This window comes from Branchiostoma lanceolatum, chromosome 14 (assembly GCF_035083965.1).
Source record: "Branchiostoma lanceolatum isolate klBraLanc5 chromosome 14, klBraLanc5.hap2, whole genome shotgun sequence".
NCBI lineage: Eukaryota > Metazoa > Chordata > Leptocardii > Amphioxiformes > Branchiostomatidae > Branchiostoma > Branchiostoma lanceolatum.
In genome coordinates, this window is record NC_089735.1 from 16,162,754 (window position 1) to 16,190,720 (window position 27,967).

The 27,967-nt window shown below is 40.1% G+C and overlaps 3 protein-coding genes across 5 annotated transcripts; 1 reads left to right on the forward strand and 2 right to left on the reverse strand.

Annotated features, from left to right (window-relative positions):
* Positions 1–464: 464 nt before the first annotated feature.
* LOC136448921 (juvenile hormone acid O-methyltransferase-like) lies at positions 465–2,456 on the reverse strand. The gene is made up of 2 exons (XM_066448629.1): positions 1,732–2,456; positions 465–1,493 (listed from the first exon to the last, which is right to left on the reverse strand). Exons 1-2 carry the CDS (start codon positions 1,986–1,988, stop codon positions 989–991), a joined length of 762 nt encoding a protein of 253 aa, XP_066304726.1. The 5' UTR covers positions 1,989–2,456; the 3' UTR covers positions 465–988.
* Positions 2,457–3,655: 1,199 nt separating this feature from the next.
* Positions 3,656–22,831, reverse strand: LOC136448920 (poly(ADP-ribose) glycohydrolase-like). The gene is made up of 17 exons (XM_066448628.1): positions 22,382–22,831; positions 21,406–21,526; positions 16,660–17,112; positions 16,112–16,250; positions 14,892–15,011; positions 14,304–14,387; positions 13,818–13,892; positions 13,494–13,586; positions 11,899–12,059; positions 11,209–11,300; positions 10,790–10,926; positions 8,441–8,588; positions 7,752–7,830; positions 7,204–7,312; positions 6,545–6,650; positions 5,392–5,520; positions 3,656–4,747 (listed from the first exon to the last, which is right to left on the reverse strand). Exons 1-17 carry the CDS (start codon positions 22,515–22,517, stop codon positions 4,479–4,481), a joined length of 2,451 nt encoding a protein of 816 aa, XP_066304725.1. The 5' UTR covers positions 22,518–22,831; the 3' UTR covers positions 3,656–4,478.
* A 141-nt stretch (positions 22,832–22,972) lies between these two features.
* Positions 22,973–27,299, forward strand: LOC136448922 (small ribosomal subunit protein eS24-like). Of its 3 annotated transcripts, XM_066448631.1 has the most exons (6): positions 22,973–23,099; positions 23,794–23,862; positions 24,473–24,682; positions 25,083–25,193; positions 26,810–26,845; positions 27,151–27,299. In XM_066448631.1, the coding sequence occupies exons 1-5, from the start codon at positions 23,097–23,099 to the stop codon at positions 26,816–26,818; spliced, it is 402 nt and encodes a 133-aa protein (XP_066304728.1). In that variant the 5' UTR covers positions 22,973–23,096; the 3' UTR covers positions 26,819–26,845; positions 27,151–27,299. The 3 variants fall into 3 exon arrangements, with proteins under 3 accessions (XP_066304728.1, XP_066304730.1, XP_066304729.1); XM_066448633.1 differs by lacking the exons at positions 26,810–26,845; positions 27,151–27,299 and adding an exon at positions 25,701–25,710; XM_066448632.1 differs by lacking the exon at positions 26,810–26,845 and having other exon boundaries at positions 22,974–23,099.
* Positions 27,300–27,967: the final 668 nt, after the last annotated feature.

Consider the following 27,967-nt stretch of genomic DNA (forward strand, 5'->3'; position numbering starts at 1 on the left):
ATGCCACATGTTTGAAAAGCCTATCATGGAATGTCGATGACGGTTGGACATCCAGGTAATAAGATATGCAGCAATAAAACAGTTACTCTAGCAACTGGATAGATTTTGGAAACGCAGTGGATTTATATAGTTTCATAAGATATACATATTACCTCCTGTTATGCATAATAAAACCTTACTATGTCAATCATTGATTCAGATTCACTTAAGCTATCTTGAAATACCAAACATAAATGAAATAACATTGGCAATGAAAAAAACATTGCCATGACGACGGTGGTTGTTGTTGTTTTCATTTTTACTGTACCTTGCTTAGGGCACTGCATGATAGGTGGCGCTGTCAGGATTTCCAACGAAAAGGGCTGATGAGTACCTTTTGTTCAAATACGCACAAGCATTGTAAATCAATTTGATCACAGGTAACTAAAAACAGTTGTTGGCGAAGGTAAAAAAAAGTCAGAAGGTTCCTTTTTTTAATCAAAACTTTATTGTTCATTCTGTGCCTAAAGTACAGGTACAACTAGTGACTGTTGACATTGCAAGCTACCCTACTGATATACAATAATCCACAGCTATTCATATGTTTCTTAAAGAGCGTTTAGATTTCAACAGTGTGACTATATCGATACGAGTCGTCCCATACTTAAACTTACAAATTGCGTTTTCTCCCAGCAGTATAAGTTCATCAATGTATCGAAATTGTCCGACAGGTTCGTGTCAGGGACAATGACAATGTGCGAATATAACTATACAACTCAAGTTTTACTGCTAACTGCTTTACTGATTGCAGCCTTCATCCTCGTACTACGAGAGGATACAGAATGGATTGGAAAGATATCAGTGAGAACATGTAGTTCTTTGGCCTTTTACCCCATGTTCTCGCTAACCAGTGTGAAAAATGTTCACAACTTTCGAGCATAAACAACTGTAAATCCATTGGTCATGTTGTAATCTCCAGATATGAAGGTGGTTTCTCGTGCCATCTTTTCTACTCATCCAAGAACTCCTCGTGCTTGTCTTGAGGAATGTAGCGAAGGTGCGGGTTAATTGCGCGGAGACCTTCCCTCAAATCTTCCTTAGACTCGTACGGTTGCTGGTGTTCTTTGAGATGATAGGCGATGACCTGATAACCGCAATCTTCAAGAAGGCGACTGCGTTGGTTCACGAGATCACTGGAAGGCCACGGAAACACGTTGTGCACGAAATCTTTCAAGTAGATCTGCCACTTGGGATGCGCTGCCATCTGGAAGTTAGTTTGGACGAACTTATCTTTGTCAGGGCAGAAGGTCATCAAGATTTCTCCACTAGGCTTCAGGCAAGAATGAAGCGCTTTCAGTGCAGCAGCCTTGTCCTGGACCCAGTGTAGCACCAAAAAAGAGACTGCCTTGCTGAAAGCGCTTTGCCACCCTGGCTTGAGGGTGGATGCGTCAGAAACATCAGCTACGTGGTAGAGAACGTTTGGGGAGGAGTTGTGCTGACTGGCCATGGCATAGCTGCAGAAACAAATAATGATAACAAGATTGGCAATGGAAAAACAGCCATTGCCATGGCGACGGTGGCATCGCCAAAAATCCCATCCACAAACTTGCATTACTCATCTATCAAAATGCCAAAGTTCAACAAAAGTCAGCAGCATTGAAACGGAATTTTCGACCCCTTTGTACAGTTAGCTTTACATCCTGATATTTAACAAGCAAATAACATATGGACATTGCAAAAATCAGAAATTACCTGACGAAGTCAGGTGACGCATCAAAGCCCACCACAGAAGCGACCTCTGGCTGTTGCAAGATGTACTTGCAGATTTCACCAGTGCCACACCCCGCGTCCAAAACTGTGTCGCCCTCCTCCCACTTCATGTACTGCTGCAGCACCTCAACTCCTAAACTGTACTGGACGGAACTGTTCTGGGAATAGTGCTCAGGCGTCGTAGTGTCCATTGTCTGTGTGAAAATAAGAAAGAAATTAAAAAAAGTAGCCAAAATCATTAGAAGGAAATCACCTAATTTGCATCTTGCATGAGTTTTAAAACTGATCACTTCCACCTAACTTTCAAATGTCATAAATTTGAAATCTGAATCTGTATCATTTACCAATGCGCTTGTACAACCTTTTCTCAGCATAGTTAGGAAAAGCTGCAGTCTTTTCTCATTATAGCTAGACAAGCTGTCTCTTATTAGCATATGATGATTATATGTCCACAGGTATAGGAGTGAAATATTGCTATGATGCGTGTATGTGTACAGAAGCATATTAATCTAAATAGAATGGTTCTTGAACAATCTATATTTTGCTGTATGATCGTTTTGAGGGCAAGGCATTTGTAACAATTTGGCGAGACTTCAAATACAGACAAAATAGATTGTTCAAGAACCATTCAGTTTAGATTAATATTCGTCTGTACACATATCATACACACTCTCATTGGGTTTTAGTATTACATATCAACAAGGAATAAACACCAAGGACATTACAAGTGCGGTTTACCAGCCTGTTTTACATGTGCATCGGCTGCTTGTCAGAAACTGGGCGCTGATGCCCACCGACAAGGGAAAGCTATGCGGCGCATACCACTTTAACAATCATTATTGACCGAAAACATTACGCTCTCACCGCAACTACATCTACCCCCTCCTTAAACAACTCTACCCGGTGGATACAGCCTTCAACAAAGAAGACATAGCATTCTTATTTGGCCCGCTCTGAAAGGGTTTCAGTGCCACAAAAGCTAAACCGAAGTCAGTGGCATTATTTTCAACCTAGCCGCGCGCGGCGGCCATATTTGGTCCGTCAAACCCTGTTTTTGACGGAGGTGTTCGAAATCGAACTTGGGGGCGCGGCTTTGGGATCGGTCTAATAGACCAGGAGGTCCACTGTGAAGTCGCTACCAATTGACTCACACAATGTATGAGCTTCTTTACATGTAATTTCTGGTTTTATTCTTGTTGATGACATATCCCAAGCCCTTCCCGAAACAGCATCGCAAAATATCAAAGAACGCTGGCGACACGTTTTGTGTATTTTTTTTTTATTACACGTATTTTGATTTGTTTAGATGGCATTGGACGTGAAGAATCCAGTGATATATAGATCAATCCACTCCCCGTATCTTCAACACCTCGATAAGTTAACTCGTGTTACACGTGGACTATTACTTAGGCCACACCATCTTAATTTTATGGATGGCATCCGCGCGCGCATTGATTTTCGCCTGTTCTCAAAAAAAAAAAAATATCACCTCCGAAACTTGCAGACTCATATTGCCGCAAAGGGGCAGCATTGAGCCGGCCCTCATGAGCCCAGTAGTATTTTGTTCATGATATGACAATACTCATAATCATTGTACATGTCTGTATTAAACTGAATGATATTATCTCTGGCTGGGTTGCCTACAGAGTTTGATGTTTTGCTCTGACTGAAGGCGTGATGTTGTGTACACAGCCGAACACATTTTTTTTTTTTTTGAACGGCCAAATGTTACATATTGGTCTTTAAAGCAGGCATCATCCATGTTAAAAGCACTTTGATATGAGCTAATTCCAACAAATAAAGACTTGTTTGTTTGTTACACTGTGTTCTGTGGTTAAAACACAACCTTTGTCCACCCATGAAATTGAAGGTTCTAAAAAGGACAACACAGTGATGAACAACACAGTCAAGACTAATACCAAGGTTTAATCGAAGAGTTTTTTAGACGTTATTGTTTTAGCTGAAGGATTATGATAAAAGGTGTTTCTACAGGAAGTTAACTTAGAAATGAAATGTCAAATGATGTCTTTCCACTAAATCTTTACCTATGTTCCACTTCATTTATTCATTTATCAGACTTTGATTTATCAGATGGACAAGGAGACATAAAGCCCCCCCCCCCCCCGGCCCCCGCAAATAATTTTAATTTCTTTAAATTCAAATAATGGCAAAATGTGTCATACCTTAAAACTATGGCTTCACTTTCTTTAAAGTGATAATACCACAAGCACAATTGATTCAAATGTTCCAAAAATCCAACATAATAATTCAGTATGAAACTTAATTGAGATCAAGAAAATACAGAGACTTTCCTATGGTCAATTACAATTCGCGGGTATTCTCTATAACGAAGAAAAATAATATTCATGGTACTTTATGGTACAATATACACTACAACATACTTCCTTTGGGAAGTATATAATGAAGTTAACCACTATGTCAGTATATAACTGTTGAGAAAAAAAATTGTGGCAAAAGTTTTGACATACGATATTGCCATCATGTCCTTTACAAGATATGTATGCCACAATGCTTTTGATTTCAATGTAGGATAAATCTAAATACAACTATGTGTGCTTCATCAAATTAATCATCATGTTTTAAAAATTAGGTCACTGCGTCATGAGTCAAAATATACACTTCATGGATCCTCATTTTAATCTTTCCAATATGGAACCAGCAACACATCTCTGTCAGTGATCATAAGACATCAGAGCTACTTGCCATCTTTATGGTGTCATAGCTTTATAATCTAGAGACTCTTTCCTCTCTGTTCTCCCATCTGCCCCTTCCTCATCTGACCCCCAACCCTTGATCTGTGACCCATGCCCTTTGCCCTCTGCCCCCTCCTCCCAGTTCTGGCCTGCTCCTTCCTCATCAGTGGAGTCCTGGAAGTCCGAGTACATCTGGTAGATGTAGTTGAAGAGTTCCACAGCAGGTTTTCTTGAAGTCTTGGCACAGGTCCTGTTGTAGGACTGGATCACATTCCATAGGTCACCTAGAAACACAACAAATACCATATTGGTGTACTATAATTGTTAAAGGTGAAAACAATCGTGGTATTGTGTTGCCATTATGATTAGGATGCTTGGCCCAGCATCCAAAGGTCGAATCCCCAGGACGTGCCACCGATGCTGTGCCCTTGGGAAAGGCACTTAGCATGACTTTACTCCCTCCACCAAGGTGTAAAAATGGGTACCTGACTTTGGTTGGGGAGGTAAAAAGAGGTGGAAGGAGAGGATTGGACTCTGAAACAATGGATAACAACCCACTGCCCCTACGGCCTCAAAAAAGGCTATAGGACTACCGTTACAATTACTTTCACCTTTTTTACCTCAATCTATTGTTCTTGTTTTTAGTCTCCAAAAGCCAAAACTTTTTAGATAAGGTTGAAAGTTTGTCTGTGTTCACTTTTTGGTAAAAATCACTTACCCAAATGATAGCACAAGTGGTGGATTGCTCATTCCTTGAGTGTGACAGTTCAAAATTTGGGTGACTCCAATTTTTGTGTTGGAAATTACATGTAAACTTTTTTTCAGAACTTTGTCTGTGAGATTGTGGTAGCCTTTTCTGCAACACTAACAAGTTTATTGTGGACAAGAATGTTTTTCACAATCAAGGAAGTTAGGATGTGTTATTTACCAACAGTAAGACTGTTTGCTTCTGCAAATTCGTGCATCTTGTACAGGTCCTCTGCTAGTTGTGCATTTCCAAAGGTGAAGTACACCAGGTCTCTCTTAGCTACAGCCGCTGCCATCATCTGGATCAGACCTAAAACAACACAGAATATGATTCAAGATTGCCTTATATGTCAAAGAACTCTTTGAAAAAACAAATGGATGACATCCTCTTGGTAACCCAAAACTGATGAGACCGTCATGTGAGCGTGCAAAATAAAGGAGCCTTGAAAAGTTTCATACGAAGTTGTCAAGAAGGTGGAACAAATGTCAGAGTATGGTATACAGACAAATAGACTCTTTAATTTTGTTCGCATATTGTTCTTTGACTTTAGAATTAACTTTGGCATTCTACAACATTGTTATCCCTTTTTCGATGTTTTGTTGCAATGTACAACATATGCATTGTACATGCAGTTGCTCATTTTGCAGCTGCTTCGAACAAATTACAGTTTGGGAAACGGTTGAAAATTGATGCATGTGGGGATGTCATCCATATAACCCGATCAACATGGCCTTAGGGAAAGAAATGTTGAAGATAATCTGACTGAAAAAAGCTCAAGAGATGATGTGAAGTTTGGAACGTTTGCATCAAATTTAAGAACAAGACAATTGTTTTCTGTATCTCACATTCACACAGTGTCTCTTTTTCACTATCTAGAGTGGATAAGAATGTTGCACCAAATGAGAAGTGGGTGACTGTTAATGATTTACCCATCCAAAGTCCAAGGGGATATCCTGGTTAATCAGAATTATCTTCACACCACATACTACATCTACTAGCACCAGTGCAATGGCCTAGAGGGTAGAGTGTTCGCCTCACCTACTTCAGTTAGGACACTGTTTGTTTTGCCTAAAACGTGTATACCAAAGACTTTAAAACGGTACATACTGCTTTCTTTGCTTAGCACTCGTTATTACAGAAAGAGTATCATGGTATAATCATTATGGTAGTTAAACACACACCACTATCATTGGACTAGGCCCCTGCTGTAGTGATTGCATAAAGTTTTGTGGCCCAAGGGCTACTAAAACGGAGATGGGCACCGCCCTAGGCACCACCTGGTGCGGGAAAGACTTAAACTGAACTAACTACATCTACCAACAGTCTAACTTACCCTTTATTCTGGAGTCACCTCCAAAAGCTCCACACCCCCAGTTGCCTGTTGCTATGGCTGACAGCTTGATAGGCAACACATCTGATCTATGGAAACCACAAAATGCCTGAAACAAAAAGGAAGAACATTGGCAGGTCAAAATTTCAGTCAAGAAAAATCACAAGGAAAGTCCTAAAAACAAGAAAAAAACATTGTTCTAGGAGTATCGCTACTAAAGATTCAATTGAATAAATGCATCTGTTAGTGTAAGGAACGAATATCTGTAGCAGAGCAACGTTGTACTTCTGATACCTTAATGAAGACTAGTCATCCAAGACGAAATAATAATAATATCTAGATTGAGTCTAAACCATTGGACAAATGTTTGAGAATTACAGACTTTTAAAATGCCATCTTGCATTCATCAGTGAAAATATTCTTTTTATCATTCATTTTCACAGATAAAAAATGTTGGATGGCATTTGAAATGTATGTAATTCTCAATGGACGACAGAGTGTTATGGCAACAGCTGGTTATGAGATGATTCCGAGCTCAACGGAGTGAGTGAGTGTAATTCTCGAACATTTGTCCAGTGGTATAGACTTAATTTGAATATCGTTTATTTTCTGAAAAAATTCCATTGTGATAATGTTTACAGGGAATACAAGCATCTCCTGACCTTATCCAGCTCTCTCTTCACCATGCCAGGGTTACACTGTTCTGTGTAGGTCCTGTACTTCAGGGCATCAATGGCCACCACCTCTGTACACCTACGACCCCACGTGTCTCTGAAATGCACCAGAAAAAAGCAAACTTTGCCTTTTGTTTGCTTTTGGTTTGTATTGCATACCTGGTAAACTGCATCTTGGCAGAACACACCATGTTTGTACCGAAGAGTACAAGTTGCATATCCTGACAGATATATTTGATCCCCTCACAACGGGAAGGACCCCTTCTCTTTTTGATAAGTGTAGTGGGTTATTTAATGTGCTCGAGGTGTGGCTCTCCTCAAACACGGAACCTCCATTTAACACCCTATCCGAGGGAGGTCCCTAACTGAAACTAGGTACTCATCTTGTAATTTCATCTGAGAGTATTCATATGGAAATCCTTTTGATTTACTAATAGTTACTTTGACAGGTCCATATCAAAGTATCATGATGACTGCTAAATTCAGAGTCATTTCTTCTCAATACAATCAATGAAGAAGCAAGTTGGAAGTTGCACCTGGTTGTCTGGTCCTGGTAGTCACCTGCCCACTTGTAGGTATCTGAATACCCCTTGTAACAGCTGTACTGCTCAGCACCTGCCACAAAACAAGCCCAAGGGTCATAAATGTATGTTACATGAGGGAAGACTTTTTCCTCCCCAACTCACAGTGTTAAAGCTACCCAAAGGACAGAGGCAGTTGGCAGTATGCAATCAAGCCATTACATCTACGTGCAAGCACGTTTAACCCTAGCAAGATGGGAAACAACAGATGAATAGTGAATGACTGAATGACTTTAAACAACTGGATTGAACAAAATAATACTATTATGTAATATTTTCTGTGATTGTCAAAAAGAGTTGGTCAGAGGAATTCTCCGGGTGTTGGCATATGAAAATTGATTGACATGCAAAGCTACCAGGTAATTGTTAATCCATACTACCATAGAGGCCATTGATTCCCACTCCCCCCTCCCCCATTTTTGGATGACACGTCCATAAATCGTAGCTAAAAGCCTGAACAAAGTGTAACATACTGAATTTTGTCCCACTCATTTCATATCCAGGAAGGCCTGTGATGAAGACCGTCGACAATTTGGTAATATTAATTTGATTCCATCAGAAAGATCGATCAAACTTCTACTAATAAAAAAAAATGTAATATGTCTTGTGGATAGTTATGCAAAAACAAATTTCCATCAACTCACCAATGATGACCAAGCACTCGTCTGGCTCTAGTGTCTCGGTAAACAGTCTGGAGAGGATCATCTCTGGACAGATTAGGAACCTGATCTCCTCCTGCACTAATCCTAATCCTAGAACACCTCCTCCAATCACCTTATTGGCAAAATCAACCTGTAAGACAACATGTTAAACTGGTCACTTAAATTTGAAACAATTACAGAATTTGGATGTTTGGATGCTATACAGTTAAGTCTGTCGCATTAGTGACTACTTACCATATCTTTGATGCAGTAAGAACTTTATAATGATACTCTATTTTATAGAGAATGATGCTTTATCATAAAGTAAATCAGCTTTTCCTTAATCCTTACCGTATTTCTTCTAATAAAGGACGCACCCCAAATAAAGTGCGCACCCCCGATTTGGGCTTCACCGCAACCCCAATCACGCCAGCTGAGATACTTCACAGAAAAACCTTAATAAAGTGCGCACCCCCGATCTGCCGCTGTCGCTCGGCGCGTGTCTCCAAGATGTGACCACGCCCCGATATTCGGCACGCTATGAAGTCCTGGTGTCTTTCTTAATCGTTCCATTTTCAAGGAATTTTCGGGAAAACATTACCATTATTTGGGGTCAACACTTTACCCTCTACTCCGCTCAAATTTTGAGTAAAAAGTTTTGAAGTTTAAACGTCACGCTGAGAACCTCGCGCCAGGATATCTGACAAACTTCCTTGATATTGAAGGCCCAGACGACGATCCGCTTGATTTCTACCGGGCTAGTCAAAGACAAACGTGTAAAACGCATTTTGAGATAAAATAAAAGTTCGTCTCTCGGCATTTATGCCGCAAAATACAGCATTGCATTGACAAATCATTTCATTTCGCCGTTGCCCGCCGCCATATTGTTTAAATTCTGCTGCCCCAAGATGCATTTCGCGTGTTACGTAATCCTCATCACATGATCGCATTGCGCGTCTCTGATTGGTTACTGCTGCAGCTAAAGGCGGGAAAAGTGCATCATGGGGCAGCAGAATCGCGGTCCAAGTTTTTTCTTTGTCTGAAAGGTTACACATGAAAACGCAATAAAAACGCGGTTTTATCGACTACATAGCAACATTATGGTGAAGAAAATGCAAAACCAAAAGATGTTTTCGGGAAAGCATACATTTATTTGCGGATTGATGGTGGCTTTTGCGTAATTTTAGCGATCAATGAACCCGGAAGTGTGCCGAAAGCGGCGTGGGTTTTCACGTTTTATCCGTCAAATCAAAAACAAAACTCCCGCTGAAGCGAACTCTGGAACATTTCAGATTCTAGCTATTACGTTTTTGATAAATAATATCTACAGATACGCACGATGTGCCCATATTTGCAGCCGTGTGGGTGGTTAGGAAATTATTGACGTCGCAAGCGGCGTAGTACAAGCGGCGTGGGGTACGAAATTATGGCCGGCCCGACACACTGAAATAGTCGCGCGGTTGAAAACACCCAGCGTTATTTGGTGTCTCATAATTTGATATTTAATATCGCTAAATCAATTATTTTTATATCTAGAATACCTTTTCAAAAATATACGTATGATGTAGCATCGTTATCTAGTAAACATAAGAACATGAATAAGAACAGAACATGCATAAATTATCGTTGCTTGTCGGCGAAGTGACGGGGCTAACCTGCTGGGGTAATAATCGGTGACTTCCTGACTTACATCGCGACTTTTCTCGAGAGAAAACCTAAATAAAGTGCGCACCCGACTTTGGCTTTGACCTGAAGCCTCATCTTGAAGGTTGAAATGTCAAAAAAGTGCGTCCTTTATTAGAAGAAATACGGTAGAGTCTTTCCACATTTTAAGTCCTAACACAAATTTTGTGACATAAAATTATAGACAGACATGTTTACACCCTCTTTACACTTGTTAAAAAGTTAAACATGCCGTACATGTACACGTATATCTGATTCATACTTAGGGTTGAAAAAAGATTGGCTGGTCTCTCATAAAGTCTTTCTTGCTATGTCCAGCAAAAATGCATCTCAACCCAAGAAGCGGGATGGGTGTTATTTTCTATAAGACCAGATTTTCATAACTACAAAATTAGGCAAATTTCAAGAAATTGTGTTTACAGATTACAAGGAGATAAACCATTCATACTCCAGTAACTGAATAGTTTCCCCCCATGCAGATCCATTAGGGGACACAAAGGGAATGGTGCAGACCCTTAACTCAAGTATGTGTCTCTATGGGACAATGTCAAGATGCCAATACAATTATATTTGTTGATTCTAGGAAAAATATCATCTGCAGAACCAGAAGTTACCCTTGCCTCTGTTGGATCCCTCTTTAAGACAACAGCTGTATTCTGGATCACCTACCTGTAACATCCCTGTACCATCCTCCTCTATCGTCCCCTCAGCTGAGACATGGAGCCTGGACAGTGGGTCCTTACATGTCTTCCACACAGGCATTTTGGGGAAGGACTGCCTACGAAACGTCAACGTTCCACTGGGCACTGGGAGGATAGAGTAAGTCAAAGTTTCCCAGGTGCCAACAAATGAAAGACGGAAACTTTTTACGAGATTAGGCTATTAATCAATCAATCAATCAATCAATCAATCAATCAATCAATCAATCAATCAATCAATCAATCAATCAATCAAAGCCTTTATCTACTTTCAAATACCAACACAACAACATCACAGCTACATTTCTAACCTTCTCCCTGCCCAACTTAGACAGTTTCAAATACATATTTTCCAATCGTACAGCACTGAAAAGTACACAACCTCCTTACTTCTAATGGTGACTCTCTTGAAGTAGTGCACCAGTGTCTTGAGTTTCTCTGCACGTCTTCTATCCACCCCATGTTTCCCACCTTTAAACAGACTGGCAAAGAAAAGCAATGTACATGTTACTCACTACTAGTAAGTGGATGACACAGCTATATGTACAATGTACGTGGAAAACTCATATAGTACAATTACTTAGAACTTCTTTAAGGTAAAGCAGTCATCGCCAATTGAGGTTAAGCAGAATGCTTTTTCAAGTAGCTAGTAGTAAGTGCAATGTGACTTTGCCATGGCTCGTGTTTTAGCCAAGCACACCAGGTCATTCCTACTCTTCTTGATAAGTGTGTTGGGTTCTTTTACGTGCAGAGGTTTGATGCTTGAGGCTTACACCTGAAGCTCCCTCATACACAGGGCCATCGGCTTTACGTTACCATCCAAAATGATGAAGGATTGAACGCAGGCCCACAGATCCAAGGAATTTGATCCATTATGGCCAAGCAGCGGGGTTGCATTAGCACTTGCGCTATGGGGATACTTTAAATGCAGATATCTTCTTGGTGGTTTTATGTTTGCGAATTTAAAACCACTGCAAACATTTTTTCCCATACTGAACGCGAACTTAAATGCATTTACATTATGCTTTACACAGTGTAAACTTCTTTAAAAACATGAAGTTTAATGCTAGCAGTACTTACTCATTAAAGTTGATGCTAGGAAAAGAGGAGTACTCTGAGTTCCTCTGGTAGGCATTTCTCCTTGGGAAGGTACAGAAGAAGGCGTTGGCTAGAAGCGAGGCCACCTGGAGCTGGGACAGGGTGATGCTGTGTCTCATCTGCTTCTTCAGTAGTGGGGGGCTCTGCAGTCACAAAGAGACATAAGCTAAGAGTTAGACAATGCATCTAAGAGCCTGAGTGATAACTATGCTTGGCTCTGCACACAGAAAAGGGTTAGATAAAAATTGACATAAAGTAAAGTCTACAAAAAGTTGTATGAAGTCTAATAACGTTAATGAAGGTTAGACATCCAGGTAATATATGTCAAAAATAGTTACTCAAGCAACTGGATTTTATCCAATAGTTATAGTAGTTACTGAAGCTCCCTCATACACAGGGCCGTCGGCTTTATGTTACTCAAGTTACTCAAAATAGTTACTCAAGCAATTGGATAAAATCCAGTTGCTTGAGTAACTATTTTTGGCGAAATCTAATAACTATGAGCAATTGCTATCTCCACAATGGAAAATATATACTAGTACGTATATATACTGTAAAATGCAGAAATGTTCGTGGTGGTTTTATGTTCGCGGTACGCGAAACTTTTTGCCAAACCTATATGACTGTAGCGCTACTATTGTTTTAAACGTGAACTTTAAACCTCCGCGAACACTCCATTTTTTCCCTAATGCAAAATAAAAACCACACAAACTTAAATGCATTTACAGTATATGGCAGTACAAGAGAACTGAGGGATGTCCCTGTAGCTCAACAGGTACAAAATGTAGAAGCCTCACAGCTGAGCAAATTATTCGGCAACTGGAAGACCCCCCCCCCTTCAAATCTTATGAAGGGCATCTTAGTTGGGGCTGAACCTATTCAAGAAGGTGCCTCAAGCACATTAAAGGCATCCAGAGCATTTTATGAGGCTTGAAACTTGAATAAAAAACTCCAATCTCTAGTCATTCCTACACATAGAAAATTTCAATAACACAATACCATTACATGTCGACATTAAAGGAGCAAAGATACGATGTCGTTGTGTGGTGAGAACTGATAAAAAATCCAAGCCCTAATAGACTGATCCTGACTGTCCATCACAATTAGCGGTTCAACCAATGAGAGAGTGACTGCATGTCCATCAAATATTTGCATTTTTATGTTTTAATTAAATTTGCATTTCTACGTCTTGACGGCGGTGGATGGGGCTATGGTCTTTTTACACTAGGTGCGTGAAACTAAAGGATCACCATGTAGTTTATTTTTGTGCCACTTTTGAGCACTTTTGATAAGAAATATGCATACAAATGTGGTAAACAGTGGCATTAAATGTCAATTTCATAAAGATTACAGCAACTAGAATATTTCCAGTTTTCAAGCCTCATAAAATGCTCTGGGTGCCTTTCAAGGGAAAGGGCTAGTAACCCCTTCCTGTGAAAATAAACTTAGTACCCTACTACAGAAACAGTGAGCAAACTTGCTGACCTATGTGGCACTAGGCACTACAAGTTCAACAACAACAACAACAACAGTTACAATAAAAGTAATGCTATATGAATACAGAATGTCTTTCTCACCTGAGTGACAATCTCAGGTAGTCTGAGTGCCAACTTCACCATAGCAGGCAGGGTCACTTTGAAGAAACTTCTAGCTTCATCATCATCTAGATACTGTCAAAACATAATGAATACAACAAATAATTATGTTACAGAGCAATATTTCTAAATGGCATTTTATGTGCAGTTTTCAGTGGAAGCCAATAATTTGCCTTGTGTCATACCAAACTTCTGAGTGCAAAAGTCTATCTTTGCACCATAACCCTGGTACATGTAGAACTGCTTTCTTACATGTACATGTAGTTTGGATTAGTTACTCAAATCCATAGAATTGTGACGACATACCTCTGTAAAGAATGAGTGTAAACCTCTGAAGTCCCATCTGTTGGCATATCTGGAGTTATATGTCAAGATTGCCTCCTGCAAAAAAGACACATAAAAAAAGGACATAATTCAATGTAAATGCGGGTATCCTCATTACACAGTAATTACAAGTCTTGCTCCAATACCGAAAAGCAAACCAGTACCGTACATAAATTCATGTCATACCTAGGCTGTAATAACATTTGATACAGGTGTTCCAGACCGGATGACGTTTTGGGTAACCACACGGGTTTCTACTTGTATCCAATGGGCATTCAAAGTTTAGGGTGAGGCGATCATGAGTGCGCCGCTGTCTCGGAAATTTGAATATCGAATACAGATTGCTGCTGTTACATCTTAATGTCTGAGGACATTAAATTTTCTCATTTTTTGGCTCACTTTGCATTGAAATGTGTTTTTTTTTTAGTTGGTAATGAACATCAGCATCATGCTAGATGTAAGACATACCTCCAGGTCCAAGGAGTTCTGTATATTCCCCAGCAGAGCTGACTGCACCACCTCCCAGCGACTCTTCACAGTCTTACTGCCATCCTGATTGGAGAGAACACAATGTCACAAACTGCTACAACACAGTCAGTGGACTACATATATGTACATCTATTTGTATTACTGCTGACACTTATGAAGCTTTTGTAGACACCTGCAGATGTTTTCGTTCTATTTTTAAAGATCTTAGATTTAGACTAGATTTTTGTGTACATTTTACGATGACTGTGTATGTGTTTTGTAAATTTGAGATAAATAATTTCAATGGATAAATGAGAAACATATGCTTATATGTATTGCACAACTGAGAGTAAGACAAACTTTCATTCTTGTTGATTGACTGGCGAGACTACATTGTATGTTTTTTTTTTATTCAGATCTATACTAAGTTCTACATGTACATACAGTCCCGGACCAGCAGTATGACAGCTTACAAAGATAAAACTTGATTCTATCAAAACAATGGTATCACTATAAGGACCTCACTCAATGCTGGGAAAGTGAAAAACAATCTGTCTTGATATTCATATTACAACAACAAACACTCACCTGGTCTTGTACAGGGTATAAGTTCTCATCTGAGCAGGGCATACGCACATGGGCGTCGTCCCATACATCTCTGTATTTGTCTGGGAATGGCCGTGGGGGGTCGCCTGGTCGAAGGTGGGGCTATGAAAATAAAAAGTACAGTTGAGTACAATAAAAAAGGTGCCTGAAATACTTAGCTTTACTTTAGGTCTAGGCAAATATCAACATTACATGATTGTCAGAAGTATGACTGATGTTTTTGTTTAATGCACTTCCTTTTCACTCTTACACTGTCACTATGAACATTCTGTGAAGCAAAATGTAGCTATCATATTTCAGAACAGCAGCTTGATTCATAGAGCTGTATACTAGTACCAGTACTGGTACAGTGTACTGGTACAATTGGGTACGGGTCAAAACTACAGTTACTGTCCTAGACTGCTGACAGAAAGCCTGGCTGGGATGACAGGTCAGGGGATGGCAACTTTGACAGATATATTTACCATGAAATTGCCGTCTGGGTGGCAGTGCACTGAAGCCACATCTATACTATACTGCAGCATAGGAAAAACATGTTTGGAAGGCCTGAGTCAAATTTTCATCTTTATTCTAAAAGATCTAAAAATGATACCTCATAGCTCACTGACGAGGTGGTCATTATCACTGTTCTCGCCGGGGCATTTGAGCGTAGGGGGCCCTACGCTGTGATTTGGATCCCCTATATGCTGTGATTTTGGCCCCTACGTTGCCGGTTTCAACCAGCGTAAGGGGGATTTTCTGTTGTTTTGATGCAAAGGTAAAGAACTTTGGCTTTATTTCACAAACTTAAGCCCTCAAAATGCAGGAAATAGTGTCTTTGAGAGTTTTAAAGTTAAATATTTCTAGGGGGAGGATGCCCCGGACCCCCCTACATTATTCCTGCCTGCAGCCCTCATCCTCACACCTGTAGCGCTTGCCATGTGGCTTTGCCATGCAAAGATGCCCCTACGCTGTGAAAAAATCCAGGTGAGAACACTGATTATAGATGCCATGTAATAGGCTTGTGTCTGGCAAAATTAATACTATACTATGTTGTTTTCAGTTCAAACATGCTATTACCCTTGAAAATCCACCATTATTTGAACAAGTACATCTAGTTCAGGTACAGGCACCATACAGATCTGGACATGTACCTAACCTGTGTACCTGTACCAGTGTTTACTAGTAGGTACACAGCTTTATATAATCAATAGAAGTCTTACCCTGAATAGTACAGTATGGTGACTGTCAGGTTTGAGGGAGGGGAGGGAACTGCTACAGGCCGGGGTTCTGTTCAAGGCAGATATCGGTGTCCCAAACCAGCTGGGCTGAGAAGGATCTCTCTGGGATAACACATCTGGACTGGAGAACAAAAATACACACATAAGTGCCATATTTTGCTTCAAATACATCTGTTATGACAATTCTTTTGCAAGATAAGAATCACTATTTCATTGATCATGTAAATAAATATAAATAAAGCGGTCGAACCTCGGACTGAGAACGAAGCATGACACTTTTTTGTTAGCTAGTACTGCAATGCAGCTTTGCTAATGCCTAATGGCTTGCATGTTTTAGCCAAGCACACCAGGTCACCCATACAACTTACTCTTCTCGATAAGTGTGTTGGGTTGTTTTACATGCAGAGCTTTAACGATTGTGGCTTAAACTTGAAGCTCTCTCATACACAGGGCAGTCAGCTGAGTAACGTCAAAAAACAAAATGACGAATGCAATCCCTTTCATCATTCACTCACAGTGGTGGGACTTACTTAGAAAACACTGGCTCTGAGTCTTCATATACCAGGGTGTCACTCTGGTTGGAGGGTGAGGCAGGGGAGTCCATAGGTGGTTCACTTAGGACAGGAGACTCTGGAATAGTCGTGGGCGAATCAGGAATAACTATGGGCGAATTTGGACCTCCGTGTTCTGGACTACTGTCAGATCTACTTCTTCTTTTGTGTTTATGGTCTCTCCTTCCATGGTGAGATGTAGATGTAGTGTCTCTACTTGTACCAGGCTTGTCTTCATCAACATACTTGCTCCTGACCACGCCCGACGGACTGGGTTTATGTCTGCCGTGTCGTGAGGAGCTGGAATGACTAGATGGAGAGTCATGTGACTTGTGATGCCTGTGGTGATGGCTTGAAGGGCTCTGATTGGCTGGCTGGTCATCATGTGACTCATCATCGTGAGGAGGAGTAGACCAGGGTGATTTTGCACTTCTGTACAAGAAACAAAAATGTGCTTTTAAAAGATCTACTCTTGAATTAGCAACAGTAGTATACATATCAACAAGAGATCTTATTCATGTATTACTCGGAGTGGGTACCCTTAAAGAATCCCAACCCAAAAAATTAACAGCTACATGAATGTGTGATTATATCGGTGGGAAATTCCCTTTTAGCCAACCCAACTGATCTGTGTCAAACTCATGAAAGCTTGTTTGTAACTGATGACATCAGCGGGTAAAGTTTGGTAGCCCCGGCCCACGCAGGGTTTGACGTGCACATGCGTGCATTTTGAGCGATGCGGTCATGCGCTTACAGCTGGAAAGTGTCCTACATGTAGCATAGGTGGGGTGTAGCTAACTGCAGTTTCTAATTGCCATAAAAAAATTGTATGCCTACTGGTATTGGCAATTTTTTCACATGATCTAGCAAAATAAGGGTAAATGTGCTCATCATAGAATGAATGACCATGGTGCGTTTCCTATAGCTTCATTTCGAACGCGCCCTTATCAAACACATATCATAACATGTAAGCCTATGGGACAGAAAAACTCATGAATGAGACAGCAATGTTTTGACTTGAGTGTGTAAAGGTAAATAAAGCAGGCAACCTCACACTGAGGACGAGACATGGTGCTCTTTTGTTAACAAGTGCAATGCAGCTTTGCTAAGGCTCGCATACTCTCACCTCTCAAATAAATGTACCGGTACGTTTATTTTTTTTCGCCTAAACATCCGCCCGGTACTTTCTTATTTTAGACGGTACGTTTATTATTTTTTCAAAAGTTGGGATTTTGCTAACCAGAAATCCCTCTAAAATCGAAATTTTAGGTTTTTCAGCTCATATTTCCCCGGTATTTTTGCTAGTAATTCGCTATTTTTCGGCCTAGCGGCGTTGATTTCCCCACCGCTATCACCGGCGGCAGCCTTTGTGAAATCCTTGTGGCACTCGTAACATATCGGTCGATCTCGCTATGACGTTACAAAGTTAACGTTGTTATTGGGGGAAAATAAGACGCAACACTGACATTTCAAAATACAATTTTCATGTAAATAACTTTGACTCTCTCTGTTTACATCGTAAACCAAACTTGCGGCACGCTGATCAAAAAACGTGTCGAGTAGTAGACTTGCATAGGGAAGAATTCGATGACCGCTATCGGCAGTGGGGCGGAAGAATAATTTGTTCACAGAAGATACATTACACGTAAAAACAACAATTATAACTTAACTTCCCTTGTGAAATGTGTTTTGAGGCCGCAAAGTCTAAGAACGGCACAAAACGAGCGGTAAACAACAGCATGTTTTGCCATCGAAACATGGCCGCACCATCAGGCGTGGTGACAGTAAAACTAGCAGCATATTGCATAGTGCAGATTACGATCTTTCAAATGATACCGTAAACACGTGGAAAATGTTATATTTTGCGGCAACGATAGAAACAGAATTCTATCTATATTTTAGGAGGGTTTGTATTTTAGAATAACCGTAAGATTTTCCAAATTTTGCGGTAAAGGGCCGTTTTTATTGTCAACATGTATCGGTAATTTCTTCGTATGTGCGGCCTAAAACGCTGTGCTACTTTTACAGTCGAGCTCTGTTCAATATTGTGGGCTTGACCGCGGGAACTCGAAATCCGAGCGTCTCACAAAAACTTTGTTCTCGACGCTATGGAGCAAAAGTTTATGGACATTGCTCTTTTTTTGGTGTTCATATTTTGGGGGGGGGGGGGTAATGTCTTTAGAAAATATGATTAGGAACAATTTAGCTATCTGATGATTTTGATCATATGTCAGTAATGATAAAAGATAATGAAATTCATGTACAACAATTTTCCTTGATCACTTGCTGCAAGTTCCAAGTAGAAAATGCATAATATTATACACTGTATCATGTACATTTTCACTTGTTGAATTTGAAGCACCGTGGCCCCCGGTTAGGGGTCATAGTGGGGAACCTATGCCCAAATTTTCAACATTACTATTTTATTTTATCGAAGTGGCAAGCAGATCATCATCATTTGAACAAGCGTACAGTTATTCTGTTCAATATCCATATACTTAATAGGTATGGTCCTCAGGCATAATTGAAAACATGCAACCTACCTGCTATTATCTTATTTCGTGTGGACACAGTTTACCTCGATCGTCAATTTTGAAATTTTCCGGGGGGTACTTTTATTTCAGGGGGTACTTATATTAGATTTTGAAGATTTTTCCGGGGGGTACTTATATTCCAGGGGGTACTTCAGTACTAACTTGAGTATGTATTATGACTAGTAAGTCATATATGTACCTGTTCAGAAGAGTGCATGATAGAGCTGTGTACACTGTACCGATACATGTACCGGGTACAATCAATTAGGTACTAGTACAGGTCCAAAATACCTGACCCTGCTGTATCAGTACTGGACCTGACTCAGGGGATGGCCACTTTGACAGATAAAATTACTATGAAATCACCGTGGCAGTGCTCTAAAGCCACTCTAAAGCACAGAAAACACATTTGCATGGCTGGAGTCAAATTTGCATCTGTGTTTTCATAAAAATAATGCCTAGCACAATCAAATATTATGTTTTTACCAGTTCTAAACATGCTTTTGTCCTTATTGAAAATCTAGCATTTTCCGAACAAGTACTCTCACCTCTCAAATAGAAGTACCCCCTGGAATATAAGTACCCCCCGGAAAAATCTTCAAAATCTAATATAAGTACCCCCTGGAATAAAAGTACCCCCCGGAAAATTTCAAAATTGATGATCGAGGTAAACTGTGTCCACACGAAATAAGATAATAGCAGGTAGGTTGCATGTATTCAATTATGCCTGAGGACCATACCTATTAAGTATATGGATATTGAACAGAATAACTGTACGCTTGTTCAAATGATGATGACCCGCGGTTAAGCCCACAATATTGAACAGAGCTCGACTGTAAAAGTAGCACAGCGTTTTAGGCCGCACATACGAAGAAATTACCGATTACATGTTGACAATAGAAACGGCCCTTTACCGCAAAATTTGGAAAATCTTACGGTTATTCTAAAATACAAACCCTCCTAAAATATAGATAGAATTCTGTTTCTATCGTTGCCGCAAAATATAACATTTTCCACGCATTTACGGTATCATTTGAAAGATCGTAATCTGCACTATGCAATATGCTGCTAGTTTTACTGTCACCACGCCTGATGGTGCCGCCATGTTTCGATGGCAAAACATGCTGTTGTTTACCGCTCGTTTTGTGCCGTTCTTAGACTTTGCGGCCTCAAAACACATTTCACAAGGGAAGTTAAGTTATAATTGTTGTTTTTACGTGTAATGTATCTTCTGTGAACGAATTATTCTTCCGCCCTGCTGCCGATAGCGGTCATCGAATTCTTCCCTGTGCAAGTCTACTACTCGACACGTTTTTTGATCAGCGTGCCGCAAGTTTGGTTTACGATGTAAACAGAGAGAGTCAAAGTTATTTACATGAAAATTGTATTTTGAAATGTCAGTGTTGCGTCTTATTTTCCCCCAATAACAACGTTAACTTTGTAACGTCATAGCGAGATCGACCGATGTGTTACGAGTGCCACAAGGATTTCACAAAGGCTGCCGCCGGTGATAGCGGTGGGGAAATCAACGCCGCTAGGCCGAAAAATAGCGAATTACTAGCAAAAATACCGGGGAAATATGAGCAGAAAAACCTAAAATTTCGATTTTAGAGGGATTTCTGGTTAGCAAAATCCCAACTTTTGAAAAAATAATAAACGTACCGTCTAAAATAAGAAAGTACCGGGCGGATGTTTAGGCAAAAATAAATAAACGTACTGGTACGTTTATTTGAGAGGTGAGAGTAGTTTAGGTACAGGTTCAGGTCCGGACCTGTACATTAACCCGTGTACCTGTACCTGTACCTAAAATTTGTTTAGGTGTACCTAAAATTTGTTTAGGTACACAGCTCTAGTGGATGAGGTAGCTCACCTGTTATGCAAAATCCACCCACACAAACAAACAAACAACGGACAACTCACTGAGCAGATTGTTCAAGTGGCTAACGACAGAAGGAACTGGTCGTAACTCACAGCTGCGCAGACGACCAATGATGGTGATGACAAACAAAAAAGACCTTCTTGTACCCACATGCCAAATATCAAACCATCCATCCAGTGCTCCTTGAGTTATCACACGGCTACCAGATAGACAGCCACACAAAATTTTGACAAATATACACACAAATGCTCCTTTAAAGTTTAAGTTTAACCTGTAAGCATATGACCTTCTTGGCAAAGGTAACAAACAAACCTCCTCCTCTCAGCAGCACCAGCAGCCCTCTCTCTCATCTGTTGGGACATCTCCTCACCTCTGTTGTCAGACATGTCTTCTTCTTTTTCATTGGCCAAATCAGACAGGATAGCTTCCTCAACTGGAAATGCAGAGAACCTTATGGGTCTGCATCAGGGGATCCTGGTAACACTTTACAGCATTGTACTAGTACTAGTAATTTGGGAGGGACGGCAATGCTTACGGTATTAAGCCATAAATTCTGAAGGGCCGACAAAGCTTAATTGTTGATGGTAAGTTGACTTGTTCTAGCGAAAGTTGTCTGGATCGAGTTCATTCAATCATTTCATGATCATTGTATTCATAGGGTGTCTGACAAAACTAGGCTGTGAACACTGACATGCCTGGATACTCCACTGTGACTAAGTTACATTGTGGCAATGTGGTAGGCGAATCAGTAATACAAACAATTGTCAATAACGCGTTAAAGCTCTGGATATCAAGAAACGTGCTACGTATGAAAGCAACCAATTCCACTTCAGGAATAATTCACAGACAATGCTTAATGTTAAATTAGAGCAATAAAAAACTAACGGTGAATTATAATAGCTTTGTATCTGTATCTATATATTGTCGGTATAATCACCATTCGGCATAACACACTAGCTCAGTATGGCTATAAATGCATGGAGATAGGAAATGCAGGCCCTCCAGTGATATAACATAAGCACAACATCATTTGGATATAAATGTTAGAGTAGAGTAGAGTAGAGTAGAGTAGATCCTTTCGGCCAGGTAGGAAGGTCATGTTCCAATTTAGGTGTTCTTGTTGTATTTCTTACTACTAGTATTGCTAAAAAAAAATCTCGTATCACAGTAATGCTTAACATGATTTTCAGGTGTTCACGTAACAACAAATCATCAATGCTACCCACAGTCAAAACATATCAGACATTAACACATTGACAGACCAAGTTGTTAGTAAACATGGACCAACCTAGATTCTGAGACTCTTCCGCACGCTTGCTGATTTTCCTCTGGAACGAAAAGCTGTCGAGGATACTTGTTTGTCTCAGCCGCTTCTTGGTCGGTTCTCCCGTCTCAGAGTCCCGGTGACAGTTCCCGGTGCTCATCGTCAAGCATGGTCAAACTGCATGTTGGAACACGTTAGTGTTTTTGCTGGAAACAGTTTGCTCCTTTTGTGTGATGGAAGGGGGCAAGGGGAGGGGGGCAGCTAGCGATATTGCAGAGACAAGATTTCCAAGTTCAGGAAGGAAAAGCGGTTTGTCGATATGTAAAACGTGAACGCAAAGCTACTGGTTTTCACACACGGAACCTTAAAAAGATATTTCAAGCGGTTGTGCAATTTCAGACCTAAATCTCATGATACAGAAATAGGGGCAAATTTGGTGAACCTTGCGAGATAGGGTCAAACACCGCATCAGACTGACCAAATCTTACTGTTTAAGAAGAAATGAATAATAGATAATTATCCTTATAAAAAAATATAAACACTTAGTAAATATTGAATTCTTGAATGTTGTCAAATACAAGAATATTGCATTTATTGTATAGAAATTGCCACATTTGTTTATTTTGTTTCGGTACGTTTTGAAGAAAGCAACTCAAAGTCTCGCCAGTTCGCGCGAGGTTTAGCCTGACTTCTCAACCTCGATTTCGTTCTCTTTCCCTGTGGCCCGAAATCAAGCAAAATGGTGAGTGAGAATGCCTAACAAAATCCTGAAATATCTCAATGTTAACATTGTCATCATGTTATCTGTATTGCATATACTTATATTTAAACTTTCGATACGTCGTATGAAATCAACTTTTTATCCATTAAAGCTACATATAGTGCTGAGAAACGCTTCCAAAATGTGTACATCTTTGGACCAGTGACAAATATCTAGGTGCAGGCATGTTAGGACGTTGAACAAATCTGTAGTGTGACCGCGTCAAACGATTGTCTAATTAATGTTATTGAAAGTTTTGTGGATCTTTCTCGACTTTACACCGCAGTCGTGCATTTTTGAATACGAAAACCTGCGAGAAAAACCAGTGATTTTGATTCATTTAAAGAGCGTCAAGGGGGAGGGGGGTGCTCAAGTTGTAATATTACAAATAACGTTACCTCATTTTCACCACAACCTCTTTGCTCCCACATGCTGTTTCGCCGTGCACAAACTGTGTTCCTGTCCACGTATCAAAACTTGATCATGAGAATTACAATTTCACCTATTTGATTCAGTAGAGGAATTGTCATTTCCCTGGAATACAAATTAATTATGCATAATAATATTATGTAAACGGAAAGATTACCAACCATCACAATATATCATCAGATGCTAGTAATTGTTACACATGATATGTATTTGATAAAGACTAACTGAGCACTATTTCTTCTGACAGAGTGAGGGTGTCGTCACCGTAAGAACGAGGAAATTCCTCACCAACCGCTTGATGCAGCGGAAGCAGATGGTATGTACTTGTGGCACATAGCTATATTTGTGTATTTAAGTTTTAAGAAATATGTTGATTATAGCACAGATGGCAGAAGTATAGTTGAAAGAAAGCATCTACTTTTTAGCAGTGGAGACTGCAGAAGGGAGTTTTTTCTTATCGTTTTATTCTACATACTAGGCCTTCGAAGTCGTAGGGCACTACGCTACGTAGGCCAGATCCAGTTTTTGCTTGTCCAGCCATTTTCTTTGGTTGGCGGGCACGATTCTTGTTCTCCCTGACTTCCAAACTCACCTACCAGCGCCGGCGGGCGATTTAGCAACTCCAGAAACCCCAAGTTAATCCACAACAGGGCCTGATACAGCACAAGTCAATTAAAAAAACAGCTTGTGTGTGCCAATTTGAAGAAAGGAGTTGCAGCCTGATTGGTGTGTTTACTCACCTGACCGGGCCTGACCAATCAGGCTTCACCTCCTCCTTCCTTCAAAAACGCCCTTCTGTAATGGCCACGGCTAATAATCTTTCAATCTATTGGGGAAATTTGTAACTTGAGAATTTTGAAATTTGATATTTTAGTTTTGGCGTGTTGAGTATCAAAGTGACGTTTGTGCTCTTGCATGTTTTTTAGGTCGTGGATGTTCTGCATCCGGGGCGCGCCACCATTCCCAAGACAGAAATCCGCGAAAAGCTCGCCAAGATGTACAAAACCACACCAGACGTCGTCTTTGTCTTCGGGTTCCGCACCCAGTTTGGCGGTGGCAAGACAACCGGCTTTGGTCTGATCTATGATACCTTGGACTACGCAAAGAAGATGGAACCCAACTACAGGCTGGCAAGGGTAGGTGTTTCTGTTTGTTATTTCGAGATATGTGGGATACAAAATAATTTTCTGGTTTCGTTTCAGAATAGATTATGGAAATAGAATACCTCTACATCACACATTTACAGTATTAAGAAACTATTATTTATATACATTGTATATTAATCAAGATATCTCTACTGACTCATTGTCATTGATGAAAATACAAATGTACTGGAGAATTTTTAGGCTCGGGAAAGGAAGAAATGCTGGTCAGTGATGAAATATTCATTGTTGCCAACTCACAGTTAACAGAAATGACTTTAATCATTAATGTCTGGTTGAAACAACACTTTATGCTGTCAAAACTTACAGAATTCATTGCAGCCTGATTTTGGTGCAAAGATTAATGAATTTATTGTCTTTTTTCCTGTTTTAGCATGGTTTGTATGACAAGAAGAAGCCCTCTCGGAAACAACGTAAGGAGAGGAAGAACCGCCAGAAGAAGGTTCGGGGTGTAAAGAAGACTAAAGTTGGTGCTGGCAAGAAGGTATGTCATGACACTGCAGAGATCTATTGCAGTGTGTTACTCTTTTGGTATGTTTTAACCTGTTCACATGTATCTATCTATATACATGTATCTTGAAAAGATGCATTGCCAAACAACCAAAAATTTTGATGTAATGAGGATGGCAGTGGTCTTCTACCATGACAATAACCGTTACCCTGTTTTTCTTGTTCTGCATGCACCTTCATACTTGCCTCTAATTCTTAACTAATAACTTGTCCTAAGCCCCTAATGATAACTTACTACAGATCCTTATGTTTTACTCCCTTCCTGCCTGAATTAGATAACTTTATACACACCTGTAGAAATTGCACAGACATATATATAGTGTCACATAGAAATTGTATACCAGTCCTGTTACTTTCTACTGTACTTGTTGGTGACTAACCTGTATTGTATGATCAGTGTTTGAAGACCAAGCTACAGAAAAGAACTGAAAATTGTTCATAACAAAAGATGCATGCACAGTTGTATTGTCATGAAAGAAAATAAACTGCCAAAGATACTTGTCACAATAGAAAAATTTGGCTGTGCAATCCAGAAATCAGTTGTCTCAAATATCTCTCTCCAAACACTGATGATCAGTAGATTAACCTTTAACCTCTGACCTTGTCCCTGTCTGACCTTGTCTTGTTTCATGCACCTGTCAGCCTGAAGCTCAGGTGGGCATGGATGTTTCTCACCTGCATGCCTTTACCTTAAGCCTGTCCTGCTCAAAATCTGGTGTTGCTAACATTGTGTCTAGGGTATATGTATGAAATAAAAGGGTCCACCAGTGTCTTCAAGTTACTCAAGTTTATGGAAGATAGGATTCTTTAGGAAATCAAAGTATTTCTAGACAACTTTGTCCACCTTGTTCCAATTATGGAAACGCAATGGACAAAGTTGACCAATTCTTCTGCACTCGTACCCTAGCTGTTTGGTCACTGCAAAACTACATGTACATCCACTATGGTTCATGCATGTTTTGAATGGAACATTTTCATTGTTGTTGGGACTGAAGTTGTTACCATGATGATGTGAGAGTTATTTTAGAACAGTCAGTTGCATGACAAGTTTGCATGGCGTTTGACAATAGATAACCTCCCTGAATTACTGCTCTGACTAAACAGTGCACAGTACTGTTTCAGCTTTGGACGATTGTGTATCTCAGTTTTTAAGAGATGTGTATTTCAGCTATATTGATTCAAATGGAGAAAGATTACTTCTCCCAATTGCTTATTATGCACTACAAATATGCCTATGTGTAAAGACTTGGTTTGTAAATGTAAGGCTGAAAGTTGCATAACAGTTAAGGTTGGCATTTCACCAACGTCATGCCAACAACAACATGAGTTTTTGTATAGGGCTTATTTCACCTTACATTGATTTCAAGAAATGGTTCCTACAATGTTTTTCCTTGTCTTTTTGTTACAAGTTTCAACCTTTTGTGTGATATGAGTGTGTCATTTTCTTATCTCTTCTTACATGTTGCTCTTTTCATTGATGGTTGATTGTTTTAACATTTCTATGGGTATCTTCTTTTTCTATCTCCTCTTGCCATTTTCCCTCCCTGGTTGCTGTATTCCCCGATACCCTCCCTCTTCACACACACTCAGGGACGTTGAGTTATTGTCTATATGGGTACCCTGAAGGTGAGATGTGCATGGGATGTGTGCATCAGACTTCAACACAACTGCCATGATAGATGTGTTTGAAAACTTAGTAATGTTTGGCCCTTTCTGCAGTGTATTTGCATGTTTTCTACTTTGTAGATATAGGTAACATTAGGAGATGCCAGCCTTTTTTAAATTTATTTTTCATGTTTCTCCTAGTCTGAGACTGCCATTTGTTGATTTTTTTTTCTTTTGTACTGCCATTGTTGTAGTCTGAGCATTCCATCTTGCATAGTATCATTAGCCAGTGTGTGTACTTACTCATCTTATTTAATTACTTGCAGTAAACTGCCCAGCTGAGGGCCCATGCCTGAAGTGTTTCCTGATGACTATCTGCAGGGATGATGTCTACAAATGTCACCATCAGCCAGTTTACTACTTGTTCTAGCCCTTCCATCAGTGGGCAAAAATAAAACAAAACGAATATATCCAACGGTTGTTGTCATGTTGTCTTTGTTGTGTTAAATGTGGCCTTGCTGAACTTTTGAAAGGTGGATTGGCCCCCATAACTACATAAACACATAAAAATTCCAAACTGTCTCAACCTGGAAACTATGGCAACAGAAGATTAGCATAATTATGGTCAATGAGATTCAAAAACAGTAGAATCCGCTTAACTGCACCACCCATATGTCAGCGTTTTTGGTGCAATTATCCGGCTGGTGCAATTATGCGAAATGCCCAGCTGGACCGCACCACCATGGGCGAGGGGGTGTATTGTTGGTCAGAAACACTAGCACAAAGAAAACAGACGAAATTATTCAGTTATTAACCTTATTCATTGACCCTTTGCTGAAAATAAAGAAATGACTACGAACCTGTTTTGATTTTTCATTTTTCCATGCGATCTACCGCATTACAACACACGTAATGTTACAGGGGAGGCATTCTGAAACATCGTCATGCCACTCATGGGATAACAGTTTCTGTGTTACATTACTTAGAGTGCAGTTGTCGATCTACGTAAATCATGTACCGCCATGAAACTAGGAATTGAAACTAAAACCTTGGTTACTGATTACGGGTGACCCGCCCGGGACCTCCCATACAATTCCTATCAACGTAACTGTCAATGGAGACCGCCTTCTTTTGTTACTCAAA

Coding starts and splice junctions, on each gene's coding strand:
- LOC136448921 (XM_066448629.1), bottom strand. CDS start 1,988: ATGATTTTGGCTACTTTTTTTAATTTCTTTCTTATTTTCACACAGACA. Junction 1,494..1,731: donor GCGTCACCTGACTTCGTCAG/GTAATTTCTGAT, acceptor TTGTTTCTGCAG/CTATGCCATGGCCAGTCAGC.
- LOC136448920 (XM_066448628.1), bottom strand. CDS start 22,517: ATGAGCACCGGGAACTGTCACCGGGACTCTGAGACGGGAGAACCGACC. Junction 11,301..11,898: donor CCTAGCATCAACTTTAATGA/GTAAGTACTGCT, acceptor TTTCTTTGCCAG/TCTGTTTAAAGGTGGGAAAC. Junction 7,831..8,440: donor CGAGTGCTTGGTCATCATTG/GTGAGTTGATGG, acceptor GTTTTGTGGCAG/GTGCTGAGCAGTACAGCTGT.
- LOC136448922 (XM_066448631.1), top strand. Junction 23,863..24,472: donor TGATGCAGCGGAAGCAGATG/GTATGTACTTGT, acceptor CATGTTTTTTAG/GTCGTGGATGTTCTGCATCC. Junction 24,683..25,082: donor CCAACTACAGGCTGGCAAGG/GTAGGTGTTTCT, acceptor TTCCTGTTTTAG/CATGGTTTGTATGACAAGAA.